This window comes from Schistocerca americana, chromosome 7 (assembly GCF_021461395.2).
Source record: "Schistocerca americana isolate TAMUIC-IGC-003095 chromosome 7, iqSchAmer2.1, whole genome shotgun sequence".
In the NCBI taxonomy this organism is placed as follows: domain Eukaryota; kingdom Metazoa; phylum Arthropoda; class Insecta; order Orthoptera; family Acrididae; genus Schistocerca; species Schistocerca americana.
The window spans coordinates 152857986-152881250 of NC_060125.1; the positions used below are offsets into that span (position 1 = coordinate 152857986).

Below are 23265 nucleotides of genomic sequence, written 5' to 3' on the forward strand. Positions count from 1 at the left end.
GGACAGGTGACGGTTGGTGTGGTGTAGGCTGTGGTAAGTTCTCGTCTCAATGCTGCTTGTTCAGGTGTGTCTGTGGTGGCGATGTCGTCAGGAAGGAGTTTGCCTAGCAGGTACTCCGCTGTGCCTCTCCATCCTTTAGTCATCACCCCGTCATCCTGTCGTAGCGTTCCCAGAACCAGTGGGCTCTTGATTTTTTCGGTCACGATCTTGTAAGGTTCCCCCCATATGTTAAGTTGTGTTTGTCTTGCTACGTAGTCATTCCATTGGTCTTTTCTAGTCTTATTTAGTTCTTGTTTGTATCTGTCCTTGGCAAGCCGGTATTCATGTAGTCTTACTTGTCTTTCTCTGTCTGAGATTGCCCTTTGGTAGAGTCTGCGTTTACGTCTGGTGTCCTGCTTGAGTTGTGTTAGGTGTGCTGTCCAAGGGCTGGTCTGCTGTTTTGTTTTGCGTGATGTGGGGATGCAGGTGTTTTGTATGTGTGTAATGATTTCTGTTAACTTGTGTGCTCTGTAGTCAACACTGCCTCTGATGTTCTGCAGTGATTGTTCCTGTATCTTGTGTCTTACTGTGTCCCAGTCTGTCCTATGAAAGAGCAGTCTTCTGGGTTGTGTTGCAGTGTTGTTGTTTGCTGTCTTCTGTAGAGTTAGTGTGATAACATTATGGTCACTCGTGGTAATGTGGTCATGTACCGTCCAGTCTAGTATGTAGGTAGTCGCGGCGTTATTTGCAAGGGTGATGTCTATGTTGGATGAGGAGCCGTCATGCCCTGTGAATGTAGGATGGTGTCCTTCCTCGTTGATGACGTTCAGTCCATTTTCATGTATTACGTCATTGATTATTCGTCCTCTGTCATCTGTTCTATTGGAGTGCCATAGAGTGGATTTTGCATTAATATCTGCACAGATTAATAATTTTTTATTGCCGGCGTATTGTGCAATTTTTCTGATAGCATTTGCATAGGGATTAATGCAATGGCTGTATTGAGCATAAATCGATGCAACGACACATGTATCGCCCCTGTACGTAATCTCCACTGTAGCAACGTGTTCTGTGCATAATTCCGTTATTTTAACTGGGTGAATGTCTGTGTTGAGGATTATGACTGACGCCTTGCAGTCTGCCTTACCCGATATTGATATCGCGTGGGTGGGGATATTGGTGATATGGCCTTGTTTCGTATATGGCTCCTGTATGCACAGGATATCGCAGTTTAGCTCATTCAGGACCTGTGGAAGTTCCAGACTGACGTGTGTGCTTCTCATGGCGTTCAGTTGAGCAACCCTCAGATCGGATGCTTCACGTGAACGTAGCACTTACTTCCTGTTTGACTGAAATCGAAGTAGGTCCTTCCATAGGCCCTAACGTGATCTTTGTATAATTTTTCGAGATCAAATTTTTCTTCTCTGCGAGCGCAAACCTGCAGGAGTAGGTCTAGCAGACTATCTGAGTCCGTGGGGATGTTCTCTGTTTTCAGGATTATTCTGTCCGTCTGCTCCGTTGTACGAAAGCAGACTGAGTTGCCATGGGGGTGGTATAGCCTAATGATCATTCTTTGCGCTGTTTCGAAGAGCTCCCTTTTTTCTAATCTACTTAATTTTAAGTTTAAATCTATGTTGTTATAATTAAAATCGCTGGTGGTGGCAGCGGGTGTCGGCGTCTGCGCCGTCTTGGGGTGTCGTGGCTGAGTGGCAGCTACACGCTGCCCCTCTGCGATGGGTGCTTTGTTGATGCTGCTGTTGGTGTGCGCAGGGGGAGCAGCTGGTGGTGCTGGTGTTCCTCTTGCAGACACGGACTTGGGTGATGAGAGGGGGCCGGGGTCGCCTGTAGAAGGAACTTTTGTGGCACTGGGTGGAGGAACCCAGCAGTCAAAATCGGGGACACAAACATTAAAAGATCAAAAGTAACACGCTACCTTGGAGTCTACATAGACGAACGGTTGAACTTCCACGAACACATACGAATATCCACGGACAAAGCAGAAAAAATACTGCACAAACTGGCAAGGCTAAACTCGAAACAATACAGACTACCACTGTCAGCCATACGAACATATCATTGCGCTCTCTTCGAGTCTGTACTATGTTTTGCTGCCAGCACGTGGGCCCATAGACTCAGCCTATCCACTAACAGAACCGCCGTACGGCGGGGGCAAAGAAGCATTCTGCTTCGACTAACAGGGGCCTTCAACACAACCTCAGTCGACGCACTTTGCGTCGTGATGGGAATCTTCCCAATAGACGTAACCATAAGATACCGTGCGGCAAGGTACTGGCTAAAGATGGGGAAACTAGACCAGGTTCGGCAGATCACTGGTGTACCATATGCTACATCACGTCAACTCAAAGCATGGCGTGTGGATACCTGGCAGAGCGAGTGGGCTAACAGCGATAAGGGCCGACGAGTCTATAGCTTTTTCCCTGACATCAAAGAACGATTAAGACTGAAGCATATCGATCCTAGCCGCGGTATGGTACATTTTCTGACAGGCCACGGCCCTTATCCCATGCACCTGAGCCGCATGAGTCTGCAGCAGACTACCAGATGCACATGTGGGGAAGAAGGCTCCCCAGAACACACTGTCCTATTCTGCGGGCAACGCACAAACATTAGACACACACTACACATTACCCGGCAGAATACCCAAGATGAAATATACACCATTCTACGAGACCCAGACCTATGTGACAAACTTAATACACTAACTGACGAAATATCCAGGTCTCTGTATACCGAATATCTAAACAATAGACCATTCAGAAGGCAAGGCCGGGGACGCAGACCACAGAGTGCCCATGAGATGGATAGCAGTACAAACACCTCGGGCGAAGACACAGATGTTGAGATAAGCCATGTCGACGACCCATTGTGGCAACCTGCGGATGAGTAGTCTAGGTACCTGAACAACATCCAACACTAAAGAACACACACATGCACACAAAATCACAAATGAGTAATAGTCAAAAGCCAGGCACTTACCCCAGGGACCTACGCATCCTGGCGAGAAGCAACACCCAGCCTGGATGGAAGGATCTTAACTGTGGTTCCCCTTAGCTGGGCCCAACCCGACGGATACTTAACGTAGATCGGGGAAAACCACCGTCCAGGCTGAGTTGCCGCGTAACCAGGAGGCGGGAACTGGTCTTACATGCACATGTACACACATACACACACACGCACATAGCACATATATATAAGAACACACACAAGAGGATATGCAGTCAAAGGTGACATGACACCTGTAAACAAGGGTTAACTCCAAGATAGGCACCTACCATACGAACCTACGCCTCCCGACGAGAGGCAACACTGGGCCTGGATGGAAGGATCTTAATTGTGGTTCCCCTTAGCTGGGCCCAACCCGACAGATACACAATGTAGATCGGGGAAAACCACCGTCCAGGCTGAGTTGCCATATAGCCGGGAGGTGCCAATCATTCATCAAGCGAGAACTTGTCTGACAAGCACACACACACACCCACAACCACACATAATGACACAAACACAGACGTAAACAAATTCAATAAAATCACTCCATCACATCTAGACTAGTTAATATTTAATTTTGCACTATGTAAGTAGTAATAAGCTAATGCAGTATACAAGTACATATGTGAACTGTGAGTGGCGGCCAGCGTCTTGAAGGTCATTCCAAGACCCTGACCGCAACCCACACATAGGTGGTGGTAATTTCTCTATCCTTTTCTTTCCTATCTTTCTGTTTACTCCTTCTTAAATTCAAAATGAAATTGTTTTCCATTTCCGTATTATTTATATTATTTGTAATGTATCTAAAAGCTGCACAACGAACAAAAACGAACAAATAACGTAAAAGCCCGCCTCCACGTGGCAAGACTTGGGCAACAGTGTGAGTGGGATCGGGAACAGGGGAGGTAACTCACATAACCACTCCTGGGCCCGAGCCCAGTCACAGTGGCTAAGAGGCTTAATACGACCCACCATAAGCAACGCACCCGTCGACCTGGGACCGGACCGCAGCGACGCACGGATGCACGCCAAGACCGTAGGATCCTACGCAGTGCCGTAGGGGACCACACCGCCACTTCCCAGCAAATTAGGGACACTGTTGCTCCTGGAGTATCGGCGAGGACCATTCGCAACCGTCTCCATGAAGCTGGGCTACGGTCCCGCACACCGTTAGGCCGTCTTCCGCTCACGCCCCAACATCGTGCAGCCCGCCTCCAGTGGTGTCGCGACAGGCGTGAATGGAGGGACGAATGGAGACGTGTCGTCTTCAGCGATGAGAGTCGCTTCTGCCTTGGTGCCAATGATGGTCGTATGCGTGTTTGGCGCCGTGCAGGTGAGCGCCACAATCAGGACTGCATACGACCGAGGCACACAGGGCCAACACCCGGCATCGTGGTGTGGGGAGCGATCTCCTACACTGGCCGTACACCACTGGTGTTCGTCGAGGGGACACTGAATAGTGCACGGTACATCCAAACCGTCATCGAACCCATCGTTCTACCATTCCTAGACCGGCAAGGGAACTTGCTGTTCCAACAGGACAATGCACGTCCGCATGTATCCCGTGCCACACAACGTGCTCTAGAAGGTGTAAGTCAACTACCCTGGCCAGCAAGATCTCCGGATCTGTCCCCCATTGAGCATGTTTGGGACTGGATGAAGCGTCGTCTCACGCGGTCTGCACGTCCAGCGCGAACGCTGGTCCAACTGAGGCGCCAGGTGGAAATGGCATGGCAAGCCGTTCCACAGGACTACATCCAGCATCTCTACGATCGTCTCCATGGGAGAATAGCAGCCTGCATTGCTGCGAAAGGTGGATATACACTATACTAGTGCCGACATTGTGCATGCTCTGTTGCCTGTGTCTATGTGCCTGTGGTTCTGTCAGTGTGATCATGTGATGTATCTGACCCCAGGAATGTGTCAATAAAGTTTCCCCTTCCTGGGACAATGAATTCACGGTGTTCTTATTTCAATTTCCAAGAGTGTATGACAACAAGTGTCTGGCGCAGTTGTTAGATCGGTTACTGCTGCTACAATGGCAAGTTATCAAGAATTAAGTGAGTTTGAACGTGGTTTATAGTTGGCGCACGGGCGATAGGACGCAGTATTTCCGAGGTAGCGATGAAGTGGGGATTTTCCCGAACGACATTTCCCGAGTGTACCGTGAATAACAGGAATGCGGTAAAGTATCAAATCTCCGACATCGCTGTGGTCGGAAAACTATCCTGCAAGAACGTGACCAACGAAGAATGAAGAGAATCGTTCGAAGTGACAGAAGTGCAACATTTCCGCAAACTGCTGCAGATTTCAGTGCTGAGGCATCAGCAAGAGTCAGCGAGCAAACCATTCAACGAAAAATCATCGATACGGACTTTCAGAGCCGAAGGCCCACCAGTGTACCCTTGACGACTGCACGACACAAAGTTTTACGCTTCGCCTGGGCCGGTCAGCACCGATATTGGACTGTTGATGACTGGAAACATGTTGTCAGGTCGGACAAATCTCGTTTCAAATTGTATCGAGCGGATGGACGGGTACGGGTATGGCGAAAATCTCATGAATCGATGGACCCTGCATGAAATCAGGGGACTGTTCAAGCTGGAGAAGGCTCTGTAATGGTGTGGGGCGTATGGAGTTGGACTGATATGAGACCCATGATACATGTAGATACGGCTTTGACAGGTGACGCGTGGATAAGCATCCTGTCTGATCAACTACATCCATTCATGTCCATTGTGCATATGATGGGCTTGGACAGTTCCAGCAGGACAACGTGACACCCCACACACCCAGAATTGCTACAGAGTGTCTCCAGGAACACTCTTCTGTGTTTAAACACTGGTGCTGGCCACCAAACTCCCCAGACGTGAACATTGCTTAGCTTATCTGCGATGTCTTGAAACGTGCTGTTCGGATCTCCACCCCGTCGTACTCTTATGGATTTAAGGACAGCCCTGCAGGATTCATGGTGTCAATTCCATCCATCACTACTTCAGACGTCAGTCGAGTCCATACCACGTCGTGTTGCGGCACCTCTGCCTGCTCGCGGGGGCTCTACACGATATTAAGCAACCGTACCAGTTTCTTTGGTTCTTCGATGTGAATGAATGGTGTTACGTAATAACGAAACACTGGTCATATTATTTGTCGAGTAGCATGTGGAAACAGTTGTCGGTGTGTTTCAGACACCGTTCTCAACTTCATCCGGTCGCACCCGCTGATGGACTCGGCGGTGGCCCACGAGAATGGGAAGCCGGTGTTCTACAGGCGCGACGTGCTCTTCACGCACGTCGTCGTGGACCGCGTCCAGGTCGACCTTGCCGAGTACATCGTCTACTACGCCGGCACCAGTAAGTGGTCCGCTCTCGTCTCGTGCACTTAACAGTTATTTCTTTTTGTCACCTGTAGGCCTCAAGCTACGATGATGTTTCAGATACCGGCCACGTGTACAAGGTAGTGCAGTGGTACGACAGGAATGATGAGTCCTCTTCCATCCTGATAGACATCTTTGACTTGATGAAGGGAGAACCAATACGTGCCATGGAAATATCCAAAGAGGTAAGGCAGAACCAATGAGGAATCCAATGCAATGAGATAACGAATAAAGACTATCTTTCTTTTCCAGCTCCGTGTAGAAAAGCATTTTATAAACTTCTCAGAAAGAGTTTCGCACGAACGTCAGGACTTGCATATATTTTTTTTTTCCCTTTTTCACTGTAGGAAGTTTCTACGTACAGCCCTGTGGATTCTTTATACAGTCCTGTAAAGCACGTTGTGTCTGGAATCGTGAACTGGACATCACGGCCTGTGCATCCTGTTCATTGTATGAACCTGACACATTTCAAGCTTATACTGTCACTGTATTTTCATCTCGGCAATAACAGTTGTCAGAACACAAAATTCAGCTCCAAATTGGCATACACCACAGCGACGTCATTTGAACATTCAGGGCCGGCCGGTGTGGCCTAGCGGTTCTAGGCGCTTCAGTCTGGAACCGCGCGACCGCTACGGTCGCAGGTTCGAATCCTGCCACGGGCATGGATGTGTGTGATGTCTTTAAATTAGTTAGGTTTAAGTAGTTCTAAGTTCTAGGGTACTGATGACCTCCGATGTTAAGTCCCGTCGTGCTTAGAGCCATTTGAACCTTTTTTTTTAACATTCTGGCGCTATTATGAGACAAAAAGACATGGAAGATCTGTTCCGTGCAAATACGATTCTAATAGAATATGCTCCTGTTACAGCAGTAGTGTGCCACGGGCCTCTGGAGGAGCGAAGCATTACAAAAAATCGTAAAAGCGTAAGTCATTCAAGTTTTCAGGAATGGTTGTCGAATAGATGCTCGAAACTATAGGGATAAACCTCTGATGTCGACCTGTTGTAGAGTTCTGGAACATGTTTTATGCTCAAATGTTATGAAATTTCTGGAGACTGAAAATCTCTTTTGTAAGACTCTCCAAGACTCCCGAAAACAATGACCGTGTGAACCCAAGTTCTCTCTTTTCGTCATCGAGACGCAGGGGATTGACGTCGTGTTCCTTCACTTCAGGAGCTCGTTCGATATAAAACTTCCTGGCAGATTAAAACTGTGTGCCGGACCGAGACTCGAACTCGGGAACTTTGCCTTTCGAGGGAAACTGCTCTACCATCTGAGCTACCCAAGCACGACTCACGCCCTGTCCTCACGTAGGAGACGAGGTCCTGGCAGAAGTAAAGCTATGAGGACGGGGCATGAGTCGTGCTTAGGTAGCTCAGATGGTAGAGCACTTGCCTGCGAAAGGCAAAGGTCCCGAGTCTCGGTCCGGCACACAGTTTTAATCTGCCAGGAAGTTTCGTATCAGCGCACACTCGGCTGCAAAGTGAAATTCTCATTCGTTGATATAGTTTCGCGTCACCGCCTACTGTATGAAACAGGAACGTACGGAATATCAAACCAGCTTTGAGACTGGACTGCAGAGTTACTAGCAAACAGAACACAGCATGTAATCCTCAACGGAGTGAAATTCTTAGACGTAAAAGTAGCTTCGGGCATACCCCAAGGAAGTGAAAATCTAGCGAAATACAGGAAGGCCTGCAGAAGATCGACACTTCGTGCATTGACTGGAAATCGACCGTGCATCATTAATGTTACGTATTACACATTAATAGGAACAAAGCCCCAGTGCTGTATGATTTGATGATTTCAGAACAATCACTGGAAGCATTCACATATACACGTGCATACGGAGCGATTTAAAATGAAACTATCACATAAAATTAATCAAAGATGACGCAGATACCAGACTGAGATCCATTGGCAGAATCATTAGGGAATGTAGTCATCCCACAAACGAGGTAGCTTAAAAATCATCGTTCGAACAGTACTTGAACGTTGCTCGTCAGTCTGGGACCTGACCAGACAAGACTGACAATGGAAATAGAGATCCAAAGGAGAGCAGTGCGTTTCGTTATGTGCTGATTCAGTAAGCGCAGAAGCGTCACAGAGATACTGAGAAAATTCCAGTGGCAGACGCTGCAGGAGAGGCTTGCTGCATCACGGTGTGGTTTACTGTTAAATTTCCGACTGCTGCGTTCCAAAAGAGTCATCGAACAAATTACTTTCTCTTACGTATATTTTGGCGAAACGCCATCGGGACAGAGTTGGAGAGATTAGGGTTCACTCTTAGGAGCAATCGTTCTCCCCGCGAACCATTAACGACTTGGAACAGGAAAAGGGAGAAGAGGCATTGGTGTACAAAGCTCTTTTCGCCAAACACCGTAAGATGAAACTTCCTGGTAGTTTAAAACTGTGTGCCGGACCGAGAGTCGAACTCGGGACGTTTGCCTTTCGCGTACAAAGGCTCTGCCAACTGAGCTACCCAAGCACGACTCACGACCCGTCCTCACAGCTTCAATTCTGTCAGTATCTTGTCTCCTACCTTCCAAACTTCACAGAAGCTCTTCTGCGAACCTTGCAGAACTAGCACTCCTGGAAGAAAGGTTTGCGGTGTGCTCGCGGCGAGAAACAGTAGCTAATCCGCGCTTCTTACAAATTGCGCCTCGTACGACGTTCACACATCTAGGACAATGAAACAGAACTGCGCACTGGCTTTCTAAACCAAATGGGAAGATGGGTCCAAACAAATAGTACCCAACCGTTTCCACAGTTTTGCTCATAGGTGTCCCCTCACAATAGTCCGCGAAGAAGCTGGGCAAGGGGAAACCTGAAATGGAACCCCATCACTGATGTGTGACGACTCTTGATTCCTGCAGAACAGTGCGCAAGGGTGCAGGCGCCATTGGAGTTCTACACGAGTTGAGCAGAGAGGGCCATTAAAATTGCTACACCAAGAAGAAATGCAGATGATAAACGGGTATTCATTGGACAAATTTATTATGGGCCAGCATCGTGTGCGGATGTCAGACGCCTCTCATCTCTATCGAGGACAATTTGAGGGCTGAACAATATCGGGATGTGATCCTCAAACCTACTGTGGAAACCTCTAGTAACCATTTTGCCGATAATGCAGGATGATCGTGCACGAGCACGTCGCACCCTTCTTGTGAACATCTTCCTTCAGGTAACGGGAATGAACCAAATGGAATGGCCTGCGACCTATGTTACCTGAGCCCATTTGAGTGTGTGTGGGACCAGTTTAAAGTTGCAGCGCGTCGTCCCTGGAACCCTCCTCAATCACGGGATGACGTTTGTCTGGTTGTCTAGTATATGAAAACGAGACAGAGCAGCAACATACAGAACACCTTGAGGATAGCACATTATCATACTTTTTCGTTAGTTCCTTAATCCCTGTACTTTCCCTCACTAGCCACCTTGAATATAAACACATACACATCCAGCACACGTTGCTGGTATAAAACTTTAGTTAGCGGCTGTTTAACTAACAAAGAAAGCCTTAAGACCCAGATGAGCCATGGCTCCCGACAACTTATCGGCAACAACGCGTCATCGCTTTCAGTGTCCAGGCGACATCAATGTGAATCCAACTGATAGACACCCATTCACGTAGAGTTACTTTCTACACTTCCTGTATGCATATTAGGTGACATAAGTGCTGGGTCTATTTGTGCGACTTACTTCATTCGTTATCTTGTTAGTCTAGATTTTCTTCTTCATTTCTTCAATACTGACATGCTGCTAGCCTATCTCACCCTGCACAGCGTCATTATAATGAATAAGCAGTCTGTTTGTTTTATAATTCGCAGCAGGAGCTTAATATAAAACTTTTATATTAGGGTGCGCCTGCAAACACGGTAAACGTGCCATAAACTGCGACGGGATAGCCTACTCTGTCACAACAAGCAACCTATACAAGAGCTGTGTTATCTCAAACTATACTCTTTCTCAGTCATGAGATCTTCAGGGATTGTTTGAACTCTTCTTACTACACTACTGGCCATTAAAATTGCTACACCAAGAAGAAATGCAGATGATAAGCGGGTTTTCATTGGACAAATTTATTATACTAGAACTGATTACATTTTCATGCAATTTGGGTGCATAGATCCTGAGAAATCAGTTCCCACAACAACTACCTCTGGCCGTAATAACGGCCATGATACACCTGGGCATTGAGCCAAACAGAGTTTGGATGCCGTGTACAGGTGCACCTGCCCATGCAGCTTCAACACGATACCACAGTTCACCAAGAGTAGTGACTGGCGTATTGTGACGAGCCAGTTGCTCGGCCACCATTGACCCTACATTTTCAATAGGTGAAAGATCTGGAGAATGTGCTGGCCAGGGCAGCAGTCCAACATTTTCTGTATCCAGGAAGGCCCACACAGGATCTGCAACATGCGGTCGTACATTATACTGCTGAAATGTAGGGTTTCACAGGGATCAAACGAAGGTTAGAGTCACGGGTCGCAACACATGTGAAATGTAACGTCCACTGTTCAAAGTGCCATCAATGCGAACAAGAGGTGACCGAGATGTGTAACCAATGGCACCCCATACCATCAAGTCGGGTGATACCCCAGTATGGCGATGACGAATACACGCTTCCAATGTGCGTTCACCGCGATGTCGCCAAACACGGATGCCACCATCATGATGCTGTAAAAAGAGCCTGGATTCATCCGAAAAAATGACGTTTTGCCTTTCGTGCACCCAGGTTCGTCGTTGAGTACACCATCGCAGACGCTCCTGTCTGTGATGCAGCGTCAAGGGTAACCGCAGCCATGGTCTCCGAGATGATAGTCCATGCTGCTGCAAACGTCGTCGAAGTGTTCGTGCAGATGATTGTTGTCTTGCAAATGTCCCCATCTGTTGACTGAGGGATCGAGACGTGGCTGCACGATCCGTTAGAGCCATGCGGATAAGATGCCTGTCATCTCGACTGCTAGTGATACGAGGCCGTTGGGATCCAGAACGGCGTTCCGTATTACCCTCATGAACCCACCGATTCCATATTCTGCTAATTATCATTGGATCTCGACCAACGCGAGCAGCAATATCGCGATACAATAAACCACAATTGCGATAGGCTACAATCTGACCTTTATCAAAGTCGCAAACGTGTTGGTATGCATTTCTCCTCTTTACACAAGGCATCACAACAACGTTTCACCAGGCAACGCCGGTCAACGCCTTTTTGTGTATGAGAAATCGGTTGGAAACTTTCCTCATGTCAGCACGTTGTAGGTGTCGCCACCGGTGCCAGTCTTGTGTGAATGCTCTGAAAAGCTAATCATTTGCATATCACAGCATCTTCTTCCTGTCGGTTAAATTTCGCGTCTTTAGCACGTCATCTTCGTGGAGTAGCAATTTTAATGGCTAGTAGTGCAGCTTTTCAGAATATAGTTTCTGTGGCACATTGAACAGGCTTTTGCACCTCTGTAGTTTTACAGTGAAGGCGTGTTCTTTTGAATATCTGTTACATTAAGGCTCCTTTCTGTAACTGTGGTATGAGGCGAGGACATGTAGCACTTTTTTTTTCTTTTTTTTTGACGTCAGACGTATCGCGTCGCGTTGCTGAGTGTCTTGTTTACAGAGCGTGAACCTCGTGTTGCAGCGGAAGTCTCTGTACGTGTCGTCGGACCAGCGGGTGCGCCAGGTGGACCTGGTGACATGCAACCGGCGCTACGACAGCTGCCTGCGCTGCGTGCACGACCCCTACTGCGGCTGGGACCGCGACACCAGCTCGTGCAAGCCCCACACGCAGGGGTGAGTCACAAGGCGCTGTTACAGGCTGCTAGCGGCACACGCAGAACCGTCGACCACTTGCTAAACTCGTGTAAACGAGCTGCCATTTTCTGGAGTGTTCACACTGTAATTAACCCTCATAACATTTCACGCTACTTAACAATAAAAGCAAATCACGCAGAAGACGTGGTAAGATAACAATACAACTTCGCACACCCACACACGGTCGACGGATACGTGTATGATTGGAGATGCAGTTCCTTGGGACATGCAGGATGGCCTCCAGATTGTATGAGTGTGCTGACAGCATAGCGGTATTACGAGGCACACTCCAAAAGAAATACACACTATTTTTGTAAAAATACAGTTTTCATTTTCTGCATGTGTGAAAGTTTTTCGCAGGTTCGAATCCTGCCTCGGGCATGGATGTGTGTGATGTCCTTAGGTTAGTTAGGTTTACGCAGTTCTAAGTTCTAGGGGACTGATGACCTCAGATGTTAAGTCCCATAGTGCTCAGAGCCATTTTGTGAAAGTTTTACAGTGTGTAGATACATCTTTCCCGCTTGTTTTCAAACTTAGTTCAACCTGTTCCCGTGAGTGGCGCCGTCACAGCATCTCTTCAAAATGGTGCTGTCATAGAATTCCTGTGCTGTGAAAACGAGACGGTGGGAAACATCCACAAGAGGTTGAAAAAGGTGTATGGAAACGCTGCTGTCGATCGCAGTACAGTTAGTCGGTGGGCAAGCAGGTGACGTGATGAAAGCTGGCACAACAATATTGAGGATTGTCCTCGCAGCGGCAGGCCTCGTACTGCACACACTCCAGACAGTGTGCAGAGAGTTAACGAATTGGTGACTCCTGACAGACTCATCACAGTGACGAATTGTCACGCTAAGTTGAGATAGGGGAAGGAAGTGTTTGCAGAATACTGAAAGTGTTGGCGTTAAAAAAGATTTGTGCCAGGTGGGTTCCCCGGATGTTGACAGTGGCTCATAAAGAAACAAAATAACACCCGTCTTACAGTCCCGACCTGGCTCCATGTGACTATCATCTCTTTGGGAAACTGAAAGACTCTCTTCGTGGAACAAGGTTTGAAGATAATGACTCCCTTGTGCAACCTGCCAAACAGTGGCTCCAACAGGTTGGTCCAGAATTTTACCGTGCGGGTATACAGACGCTGGTTCCAAGATGGCGTGAAGCAGTTGAAAATATTGTTCCTAAAGGATGTATCTACACACTGTAAAACTTTCAAAAATGTTGAATAAAAGATGGATTTTTTAAAAAAATAGTGTGCATTTCTTTTGGAGTGACCCTCGTATTACACATCTTAGGAATTAGTTTTAATGTGTGGTGAAACGTTAAGAATACGCTGACCAGTCGCCGCGCGGAGTAGCCGCGTGGCCTGAGGCATCTAGTCACGGTCCGCGTGGCTCCCCCTGTCGGAGGTTCGAGTCCTCCCTCGGGCATGGGTGTGTGTGTTGTCCTTAGCGTAAGTTAGTTTAAGTTAGATTAAGTAGAGTGTAAGCTCAGGGACCAATGACTTAAGCAGTTTGGTCCCATAAGATCTTACCACAAATTTACAATTTTTCACTGACCAGTCACCTTCTACGCTAATTTTTCATTTACCAGTTTCAAATAGGAACTGAACGGAAGCTAAGACGAAATGTCTGCATGAAAAATGTAAAGAAATCGAAAACGAACTGATTGCCGGAAAGACTGACTCTGCATATAAGAAAGTCCAAACAACCTTCGGCGAAACTAAAAGCAAGGCCGGTAACAAAAAGAGTGCAAAGGGAATTCTGTTGTTAAATGCGGAGGAGAGAGCAGATGGATAGAAAGATCACATTGAAGGTCTCTGTGAGGAGGACGACGTGTCTGATAACGTGGCAGAAGATGAAACAGAAGCCAATAGAGAAGAGATAGGGGATCCAGTATTAGAATCGGAATTTAAAAGAGCTTTGAAAGACTTAATGTCAAATAAAGCCGAAGAGACAGATAACATTCCACCGGCATTTGAAAAATTTGGGCTAATTGGTAACAAATAGAATATTCAAGTTGATGCATAGAATGTATGAGACTAGCGATACGCAATCAGACTTTCGGGAAAACATCATCCACACAATCCCCAAGATTGCAAGAGCCAACATGTGCGAGAATTATCGTAAGATCAGCTGAACAGCTCATGCGTCCATGTTGCTGACAAGGAAAATACACTCCTGGAAATGGAAAAAAGAACACATTGACACCGGTGTGTCAGACCCACCATACTTGCTCCGGACACTGCGAGAGAGCTGTACAAGCAATGATCACACGCACGGCACAGCGGACACACCAGGAACCGCGGTGTTGGCCGTCGAATGGCGCTAGCTGCGCAGCATTTGTGCACCGCCACCATCAGTGTCAGCCAGTTTGCCGTGGCATACGGAGCTCCATCGCAGTCTTTAACACTGGTAGCATGCCGCGACAGCGTGGACGTGAACCGTATGTGCAGTTGACGGACTTTGAGCGAGGGCGTATAGTGGGCATGCGGGAGGCCGGGTGGACGTACCGCCGAATTGCTCAACACGTGGGGCGTGAGGTCTCCACAGTACATCGATGTTGTCGCCAGTGGTCGGCGGAAGGTGCACGTGCCCGTCGACCTGGGACCGGACCGCAGCGACGCACGGATGCACGCCAAGACCGTAGGATCCTACGCAGTGCCGTAGGGGACCGCACCGCCACTTCCCAGCAAATTAGGGACACTGTTGCTCCTGGGGTGTTGGCGAGGACCATTCGCAACCGTCTTCCGCTCACGCCCCAACATCGTGCAGCCCGCCTCCAGTGGTGTCGCGACAGGCGTGAATGGAGGGACGAATGGAGACGTGTCGTCTTCAGCGATGAGAGTCGCTTCTGCCTTGGTGCCAATGATGGTCGTATGCGTGTTTGGCGCCGTGCAGGTGAGCGCCACAATCAGGACTGCATACGACCGAGGCACACAGGGCCAACACCCGGCATCATGGTGTGGGGAGCGATCTCCTACACTGGCCGTACACCACTGGTGATCGTCGAGGGGACACTGAATAGTGCACGGTACATCCAAACCGTCATCGAACCCATCGTTCTACCATTCCTAGACCGGCAAGGGAACTTGCTGTTCCAACAGGACAATGCACGTCCGCATGTATCCCGTGCCACCCAACGTGCTCTAGAAGGTGTAAGTCAACTACCCTGGCCAGCAAGATCTCCGGATCTGTTCCCCATTGAGCGTGTTTGGGACTGGATGAAGCGTCGTCTCACGCGGTCTGCTTGTCCAGCACGAGCGCTGGTCCAACTGAGGCGCCAGGTGGAAATGGCATGGCAAGCCGTTCCACAGGACTACATACAGCATCTCTACGATCGTCTCCATGGGAGAATAGCAGCCTGCATTGCTACGAAAGGTGGATATACACTGTACTAGTGCCGACATTGTGCATGCTCTGTTGCCTGTGTCTATGTGCCTGTGGTTCTGTCAGTGTGATCATGTGATGTATCTGACCCCAGGAATGTGTCAATAAAGTTTCCCCTTCCTGGGACAATGAATTCACGGTGTTCTTATTTCAATTTCCAGGAGTGTATATACAAGTATGAAATAGCGATTTGGGGCTCTGTTAGATGACGATCAGCTTGGAAGAAAGGTAAAGGCACCAGAGATGCAATTCTGAAGTTGCCATTGATGGTGGAAGCAAGAATGAAGAAAAGTCATGACACGGTCATAGGGTTTGTCGATCTGGAAAAAGCGTTCGACAGTGTCAAATGGTACAAAGTGAGCGGAATTCTGAGAGAAGTAGGGGTAAGCTGTAGGGAAAGACGGGTAATATACGATCTGTACAAGTACCAAGAGTGGGGGACTAAGAACGAAATGCTCGGATTAAGAGGGGTGTAAGATAGGGATGTAATATTTCTCCCCTACTGTTCGGTTTAGCCGGCCAGTGTGGCCGAGCTGTTCTAGGCGCGTCAGTTTGGAACCGCGAGACCGCTACGGTCGCAGGTTCGAATCCTGCCTCGGGCATGGATGTGTGTGATGTCTTTAGGCTAGTTAGGTTTAAGTAGTTCTAAGTTCTAGGGGACTGATGACCTAAGATGTTAAGTCCCATAGTGCTCAGAACCAACCAACCAGTTCGGTTTGTGCATCGAAGAAGCAATGAGGGAAATAAAAGAAATATTCAAGAGTGGGATTAAAATTCAAGATGAATGGATATTAGTGATAAGATTCGCGAGATGTCATTGCTGTCCTCAGTGAAAGTACAGAATAATTACAGGATCTGCTGAATGGAATGAACAGTTTAATGCTTACAAAATATGGATTGAGATTAAAAAAGAAAGACCAAAGTAACACAAATCAACACAGTGAATAACTAAACGTCAGAACTGGGGATTACGAAGTATGAAGCTAAGGAATACTGCTACGTAGGCATCAAAGAAACCCATAACGGATGCAGAAAGTAGAACATAAAAGGCGGATTAACATTGGCAGAAAGGACAGTCTTGGCCAAGAGAAGACTACCAATATCAAACGTAGGCCTTATTTTAACGAAGGAATTTCTGAGAATGTACATTTGGAGCTCAACATTGTATGATAGTGAAACATGGACTGTGGGCAAAACAGATCAGAAGGAAATCGAAACATTTGAGATGTGGTGACACAGACGAATGCTGAAAATTAGGCGGACTGATAAGGTAAGGATTGATGAGGTTCTACGCAGAATCGGCGAGGAAAGGAAGATATGGAAAGCACTGACAACAAGAAAGGACAGTACATCTGTTAAGACATCAGGGAATAACTTGAGCAAGAAACTACAAGAAGTGCGTTGGGCTCCTCAGAAATGTCATCACATTCCACATACGCTCAAGTGTCACTCTGTCATTCCGTACAAGTACCACGAGCAGTGGTCAACAAACTGGACTCGCATTCGGGAGGACGACGGCTCCAACCCGCGTCCGCCATCCTGATTTAAGTTTTCCGTGATTTCTCTAGATCACATCAGGCAAATGCCGGGATGAAAGGGCACAGCCGACTTCCTTCCCCATCCTTCACTAATCCGATGAGACCGACGACCTCACTGTTTGGTCTCCTCCCCTAAATCAATTAACCGACCAACCAACAAGTACCACAAACTCGCAGGTAACCAATCGTCGCTGTGGTGGTGAGCCTGTTGTTTACACGCCGTCGCGTTCCTCGTTGCAGGCTGCTGCAGGACGTGACCAACTCGAGCGCCAGTGTATGCGACAGCAGCGTGTCCAAGAAGCGGCTGACGGTCACGTGGGGCCAGAGCGTGCACTTGGCGTGCTACCCACGCGTGCCCGACGCGCTCTTCAGCCAACCCGTCGCGTGGGCGCACTACAGCAAGGAGCGCGGCCGCTACCACATCGCCTACAGGTGAGCAGGCCACGCAGCTTTCTGCCTGCCACAATAACGGTGCCTCCAGCAGCTGCTTGCGGTCCACTGCTCAGGCTGTCTTTCTTCGATGTTCTCTAGTACTTTATCTCCGTTGTGGAGAATAATACGGAAACATTCACACCTGCTACAGTGCAGCACACTGTTAAGCACACATGAAATGTGGATACACTGTAATCACTTGATAGTTCACAATTCCTATCCGTGCAGGGTCGCCAAAAGATGTAGAACGCACCAAGAGAATAATCTTGATAGTACAGGGTTAACAACATCCGACAAAAATCCATAGAACAGCAATCCAAAACATAATCCGCTTGGAATCCAGTAAACAGCGAGATCACGAGAGTACGGTGTAAGTGAGGTAGAGATTTCAGTACAGCACGTTTCAAACTATACTGCACTCGACTGGCGGCCGCATTTTGTCTCCAGCTTTACGTCAGCGACCTAGCTGGCGGCCCCCTTAACTTCCATCTGAGCAGTCGTTGATGGTGAACTTCCCAGGATATCAACCTCGCTGTTGGATGACAGAGATACATCAGAAATGTAGCACAGTCTACATCCCATTCCATTTCTCGTTTATACTGTATCTACATCTAAATCTACATACATACTCCGCAATCCACCATACGGTGCGTGGCGGAGGGTACCTCGTACCACAACTAGCATCTTCTCTCCCTGTTCCACTCCCAAAAGGAACGAGGGAAAAACGACTGCCTATATGCCTCTGTAAGAGCCCTAATCTCTCTTATCTTATCTTTGTGGTCTTTCCGCGAAATATAAATTGGCAGCAGTAAAATTGTACTGCAGTCAACCTCAAATGGTGGTTCTCTAAATTTCCTCAGTAGCGATTCACGAAAAGAACGCCTCCTTTCCTCTAGAGACTCCCATCCGAGTTCCTGAAGCATTTCCATAACACTCCCGTGACGATCAAACCTACCAGTAACAAATCTAGCAGCCCGCCTCTGTATTGCTTGTATGTCCTCCCTCAATCCGACCTGATAGGGATCCCAAACGCTCGAGCAGTACTCAAGAATATGTCGTATTAGTGTTTTATAAGCGGTCTCCTTTACAGATGAACCACATCTTCCCAAAATGCTACCAATGAACCGAAGACGACCATCCGCCTTCCATCGATGAAACACTGAGCAGTTCCGTCACCAGAGATTCTTTTCGTTTGATCATACTGTTCAGGGAAACGCTACTTCAACTACAGGACTTCTTGCGGAAGAATGCGGAAAGGAACTGGCCAGACCGTTTTAGAAACAACTGTCGCGGCATTCAGCTTTATCTATTTTGGGAAACCACGGAGACTGTGGGGAAGATAGATGTACTGAACATGTAGTTATGTACTGTCACCAGATAACCTAAAAACATATCAGGAATTACCACAGATTTACTATAACAAACATTCAGGGATGCAGACAGGTTGGAACTGCGAGAACGTGCCGAAAAGTAATGCTTCCGAATTTTGTGTTCTGTTCTCAGTTCCGGTTAAGGTATTACATTTCATGCGTATTACTAGTTGCATGCGTTTTACTCAGTCGGTTTTTCCCCTACGCTGACGCAAGAAACGGCCTTCTGCTGGTACAGCGCTCCGAACTGTAGCGTGTAACGTGGCGGCGTGTAATGTAACTACGTCGGTGCGTCACAAACAGCTTGCTGTAACCGAGTGTCCAAGCGCAGAAAATGTTCGTTCACACATGGATCACTCTCAATTTCAGCATGACAATGCAGAGCACACAACGAGCGCTGCGAAATCTACAGCATCCGACGTCTTGGGTTCACTGGTGTTGATCATCCTTCATTCAGTCCCGACTTGGCCCCATCCGATTTTCATCTCTTTTCAGAACTTAAAGAACATTTCAGAGGACTCAGATAGTGATGAACTGCAAACAGAAGTGAGGTTGTGGCTGTGCCAATAAGGTCAGACTTCCGAAAATGACAGTATGAACAAACTGGCTTCTCGTTGGGAGAATGGGAGGAATGTGTCCGTTGCTAGGATGACTATGTTAAGAAAAAATATACTGACATGTAGAATAAAGATATAGAATGGTAATAAACTTCCTTTTTTTAAAAAAAAAAACAAAGAAAAAACACTCTCTTCGTCCTCAGGCCACAAGTGACCTACCGGGACCACCCCACCGCCGTGTCATCCTCAGAGGAGGATGCAGATAGGAGGGGCGTGGGGTCAGCACACCACTCTCCCGTTCGTTATGATGGTATTCTTGACCGAAGCCGCTACTATTCGGTCGAGTAGCTCCTCAGCTGGCGTCACGAGGCTCAGTGCACTCCGAAAAAATGGCAACAGCGGATGGCGGCCTGAAAAAAAAAACAAAAAAAAAAAAAAGCTTTACGAGTTTTCAGCTCAAGAACTCGGAGGCATTATTTTTCAGCACGTGTTAAACACCCAGATCAGATCCCCAAAATTGAACACGCTGTCGGTAAACAAATGAGACATTTTCGGCAGCGAGTTAGATGAGAGTGAAACGAATGGGTTAGTTCAGCTAAAGACTCCAGCACATGAGACCCCTCTTACACTAACATCAACGGTGAGACCAACGAAGAATAAAATGCACGTAACACACACACACACGACAGTAAAAGATAAAATAGTAGTACACATACAAATTATATTAGAAAGCTGTTAATAGCTTAAAGACGTTAGTTCGTGGCCGGATATTTTACCAAGTACCACGTACAACGTATATTTAGACCTGTAGATTAAAGTAGCATAGAAAAAATACAACACGAGTACTCTAGCTAATTAACACACACATAACGACAAGGAAAATATAAAACTCAACACACAAAATAAACGACACTAAATGCAGAATTAGTAACACACTCTTAAAGTGGAATAGAAACTTGTCAGTAGATTAAGTAGGCCAGATTTTGATCGATTTTTGTACCAGGTGCCACGTTAAAACTGTAATGAGACTGTAAACTGTAACACAAGTAATCTAGGTAACTAACGCACATATAGTATAAAAGTCCCTAAAAGGTCTTAGATATTCGAACAGCTACGCGAAAGAAGAATCGACTCGTGACATCCGAGACGCGAATTATCTCGCTTCTTAAACTAACAACGGGATGGACTGCCCGCGGACGTCGGGTTCGACGATACTCGTACATTCGGAGACAGCTTCCCTGAGCAGCGCCGAGAAGGCACAACTATCTCCAACACTAATATTTCCTATCTTCTTTTTATTCTCTTCTTAAAACTTAATATTTTATAATTATCAATTTCAAAACACGATGTAATGTAATGTCAAGAAGTTATGAAAGCCGTATCTGATACGAAAAAAGCCAACAGCTCTCCAAGGATTCCCACATCGACGTGGTGGTGCATGGGAAACGGAACCCGCGGCCTCAGCTGCGTAGTCTACTTTCGCTGCTCGATGGGAGCTTTGAATACCGGGCTAAGTAGACTAAATGGAGCACAACATTCCGCACTAAATTTATCAGAATCCGGGCGCTAGTTGCCTGAACATAGCCTAAAAAAATCTAGACTTTCAGACTAAGATATGAACCCAACTCGTATCAAATTCGTGTACAGCATCAGTTTCAGTTTGTCACCTATCTCGACGTTTCCTTATCTAGTAAGGCATAAGGAAACAAGTAGGCTGGCGTTAGAAGATGCGAAATATGTATTAAGTATGGGGCAAATAAGGATTGAAAGATGTAACAAATAATAATGAGGTCTTAAGCTAGGAGGACACTCGTACTTGGTGATGAAAGTGCTAACAAACATGGGTAAGAAATTCAGGAAATATTTAGACCATTGTAATGTTCCTGAATTGTGTTCACAAACATTCCGTTGGCCTCCGGCACTCTTTCAAATGCGGAATAGAAATTATTTGAGTGAATGGCTAAGAACTGTTTTAGTGGAATGCGGTAGCTTTGATACATATGTTCGTAAGGACCACTGTTCATTGTTTTGTACAGGATGGCCACAACAAATGAGGCACACGACATATACCGCCTGAAAAAAAAAGCATCCTTAAAGGGACGAGGAACCGAAACGGATCTTTATAGATTGAGACAGTATGTGAAGTTCTTGTCGCTCTGATTACAACATCGAGTGAAACTTACAAAAACAAAGTATTATTTGTCCACTTATCAAGATGACGTAACTCATCTCGCCTGCATGCATACACTGATTTAAGTGGGAAGGGTAACAAAACACTATCTTAGCTTCTTGTCAGTCAAGCTGGTCCACGACTGTTGTAACTGGTTCCTGATATCGTGGATACTGACACTGTGAAAGAGCTGCCGTCCGAGCTGATCTCACACGTGTTCTATCGGGGCAGATCTGGGGAACTTGGTGTCTTGTGTGTACCTCAACATCACAGACAGATCTTAGACACTTGTGCCGTGTGTGAGCGAGCTTTGTCGTATTGACAAATGTCAACGCGATACCACAACTCCAGGAGAAGCAGCGCTGTGCCTCTCCAAAGCACTGGAAGAATGGGACCTCTCTCCAGGCCGCCGCCATACCCGCCAGTGATGGTAATCCAAGGTAGAGCAGAACTGCCAACACAGCGAGACGCTATCAGTTCTAGCATGGTCTTCCGTATTTTGTTCTTCCATCTTGGTTGCTGCCCAGACTGTAGTGCATTACCCGTCTTTCCCTGTAGCTTGTACATATGTTCATGAGGAATTCAAACATTTTGTACCACTTCCCTTTGTCAAACGCTTTTCGTAGTTCAGCCAGTCCTGTGAGATGTCTTGAGTTTTCCGAAATGTTATTTCTGTTATCATTTGTAACTGCATCTGTGATTCCTTATCTTTCGCAAAGCAAAACTGAAATTCATCTAACAGATCTAAAAGTTTTTGTTCTGTTTATGGTTGAGAAGCAAAGAAACAGTGCTTTTTTTCCACCGGTCTTTATTATTAAGTGGGTTTGGCCCGTTAGACCCATCATCATGTAGCAACCGGGTAGTTTACGTAACCTCGAAAACTCCTCTATTCCTCTGTACGCAAGATTATCGTAATTTCCTCCGAGGATTCAGAAGACGAATGCGCGAAAACTACAAGACAAATATAAAACATGTCGCTCATCAAATGTATAGGACACTTTTCCAAGTTTCGGTATGTAATAAGCCCCGTGGTAAAGTTGCAGAGCGCGCGACAAGGGACCGGTGTGCCAGAACATATGATAAATCAGCTGCTCCAAATGGTCGCAACGAGTTGGATTGCGCCTGCAGGCATGCAACCCAACGAACAGATTTCCAAAGCGGGCCGCTGTCTTTGCGATTTACTGGGCGGAATTTCACCCACGTGCTCTTCCGCCTTGACTGACTTTATCTGTGTTGTGACTTGGCAAGACAGCCAAGCCACTATGAGAGGAAGCCGAAAGGCACGCGTTTAAGCTCACGCAGGCTGGCGTGAGGTCTGGAACAGGTAAAGTAATTGAGACTAGCAAGTAAAGTACGTAGCTTCTTGAATACTTAACTTTAATCCATAATTGGTGAACATCGGTCTGACGGTACATGCATCACAAGATAAATAGCAATTGATAATGGCGCCTTGCTAGGTCGTAGCAAATGACGTAGCTGAAGGCTATGCTAACCATCGTCTCGGCAAATGAGAGCGTAATTTGTCAGTGGACCATCGCTAGCAAAGTCGGCTGTACAACTGGGGCGAGTGCTAGGAAGTCTCTCTAGACCTGCCGTGTGGCGGCGCTCGGTCTGCAATCACTGATAGTGGCGACACGCGGGTC

At 47.1% G+C, this 23265-nt stretch overlaps 1 protein-coding gene across 1 annotated transcript in view; it reads left to right on the forward strand.

Moving 5' to 3' along the window:
• Positions 1–23265, forward strand: part of LOC124622010 (semaphorin-2A-like) — a 766524-nt gene that overhangs the window by 733918 nt on the left and 9341 nt on the right. The window contains exons 9-12 of the mRNA XM_047147562.1: positions 6174–6338; positions 6422–6546; positions 12000–12151; positions 17334–17525. Of these exons, the coding sequence (XP_047003518.1) occupies positions 6174–6338; positions 6422–6546; positions 12000–12151; positions 17334–17525 (634 nt within the window). The remainder of the gene's footprint in view (positions 1–6173; positions 6339–6421; positions 6547–11999; positions 12152–17333; positions 17526–23265) is intronic.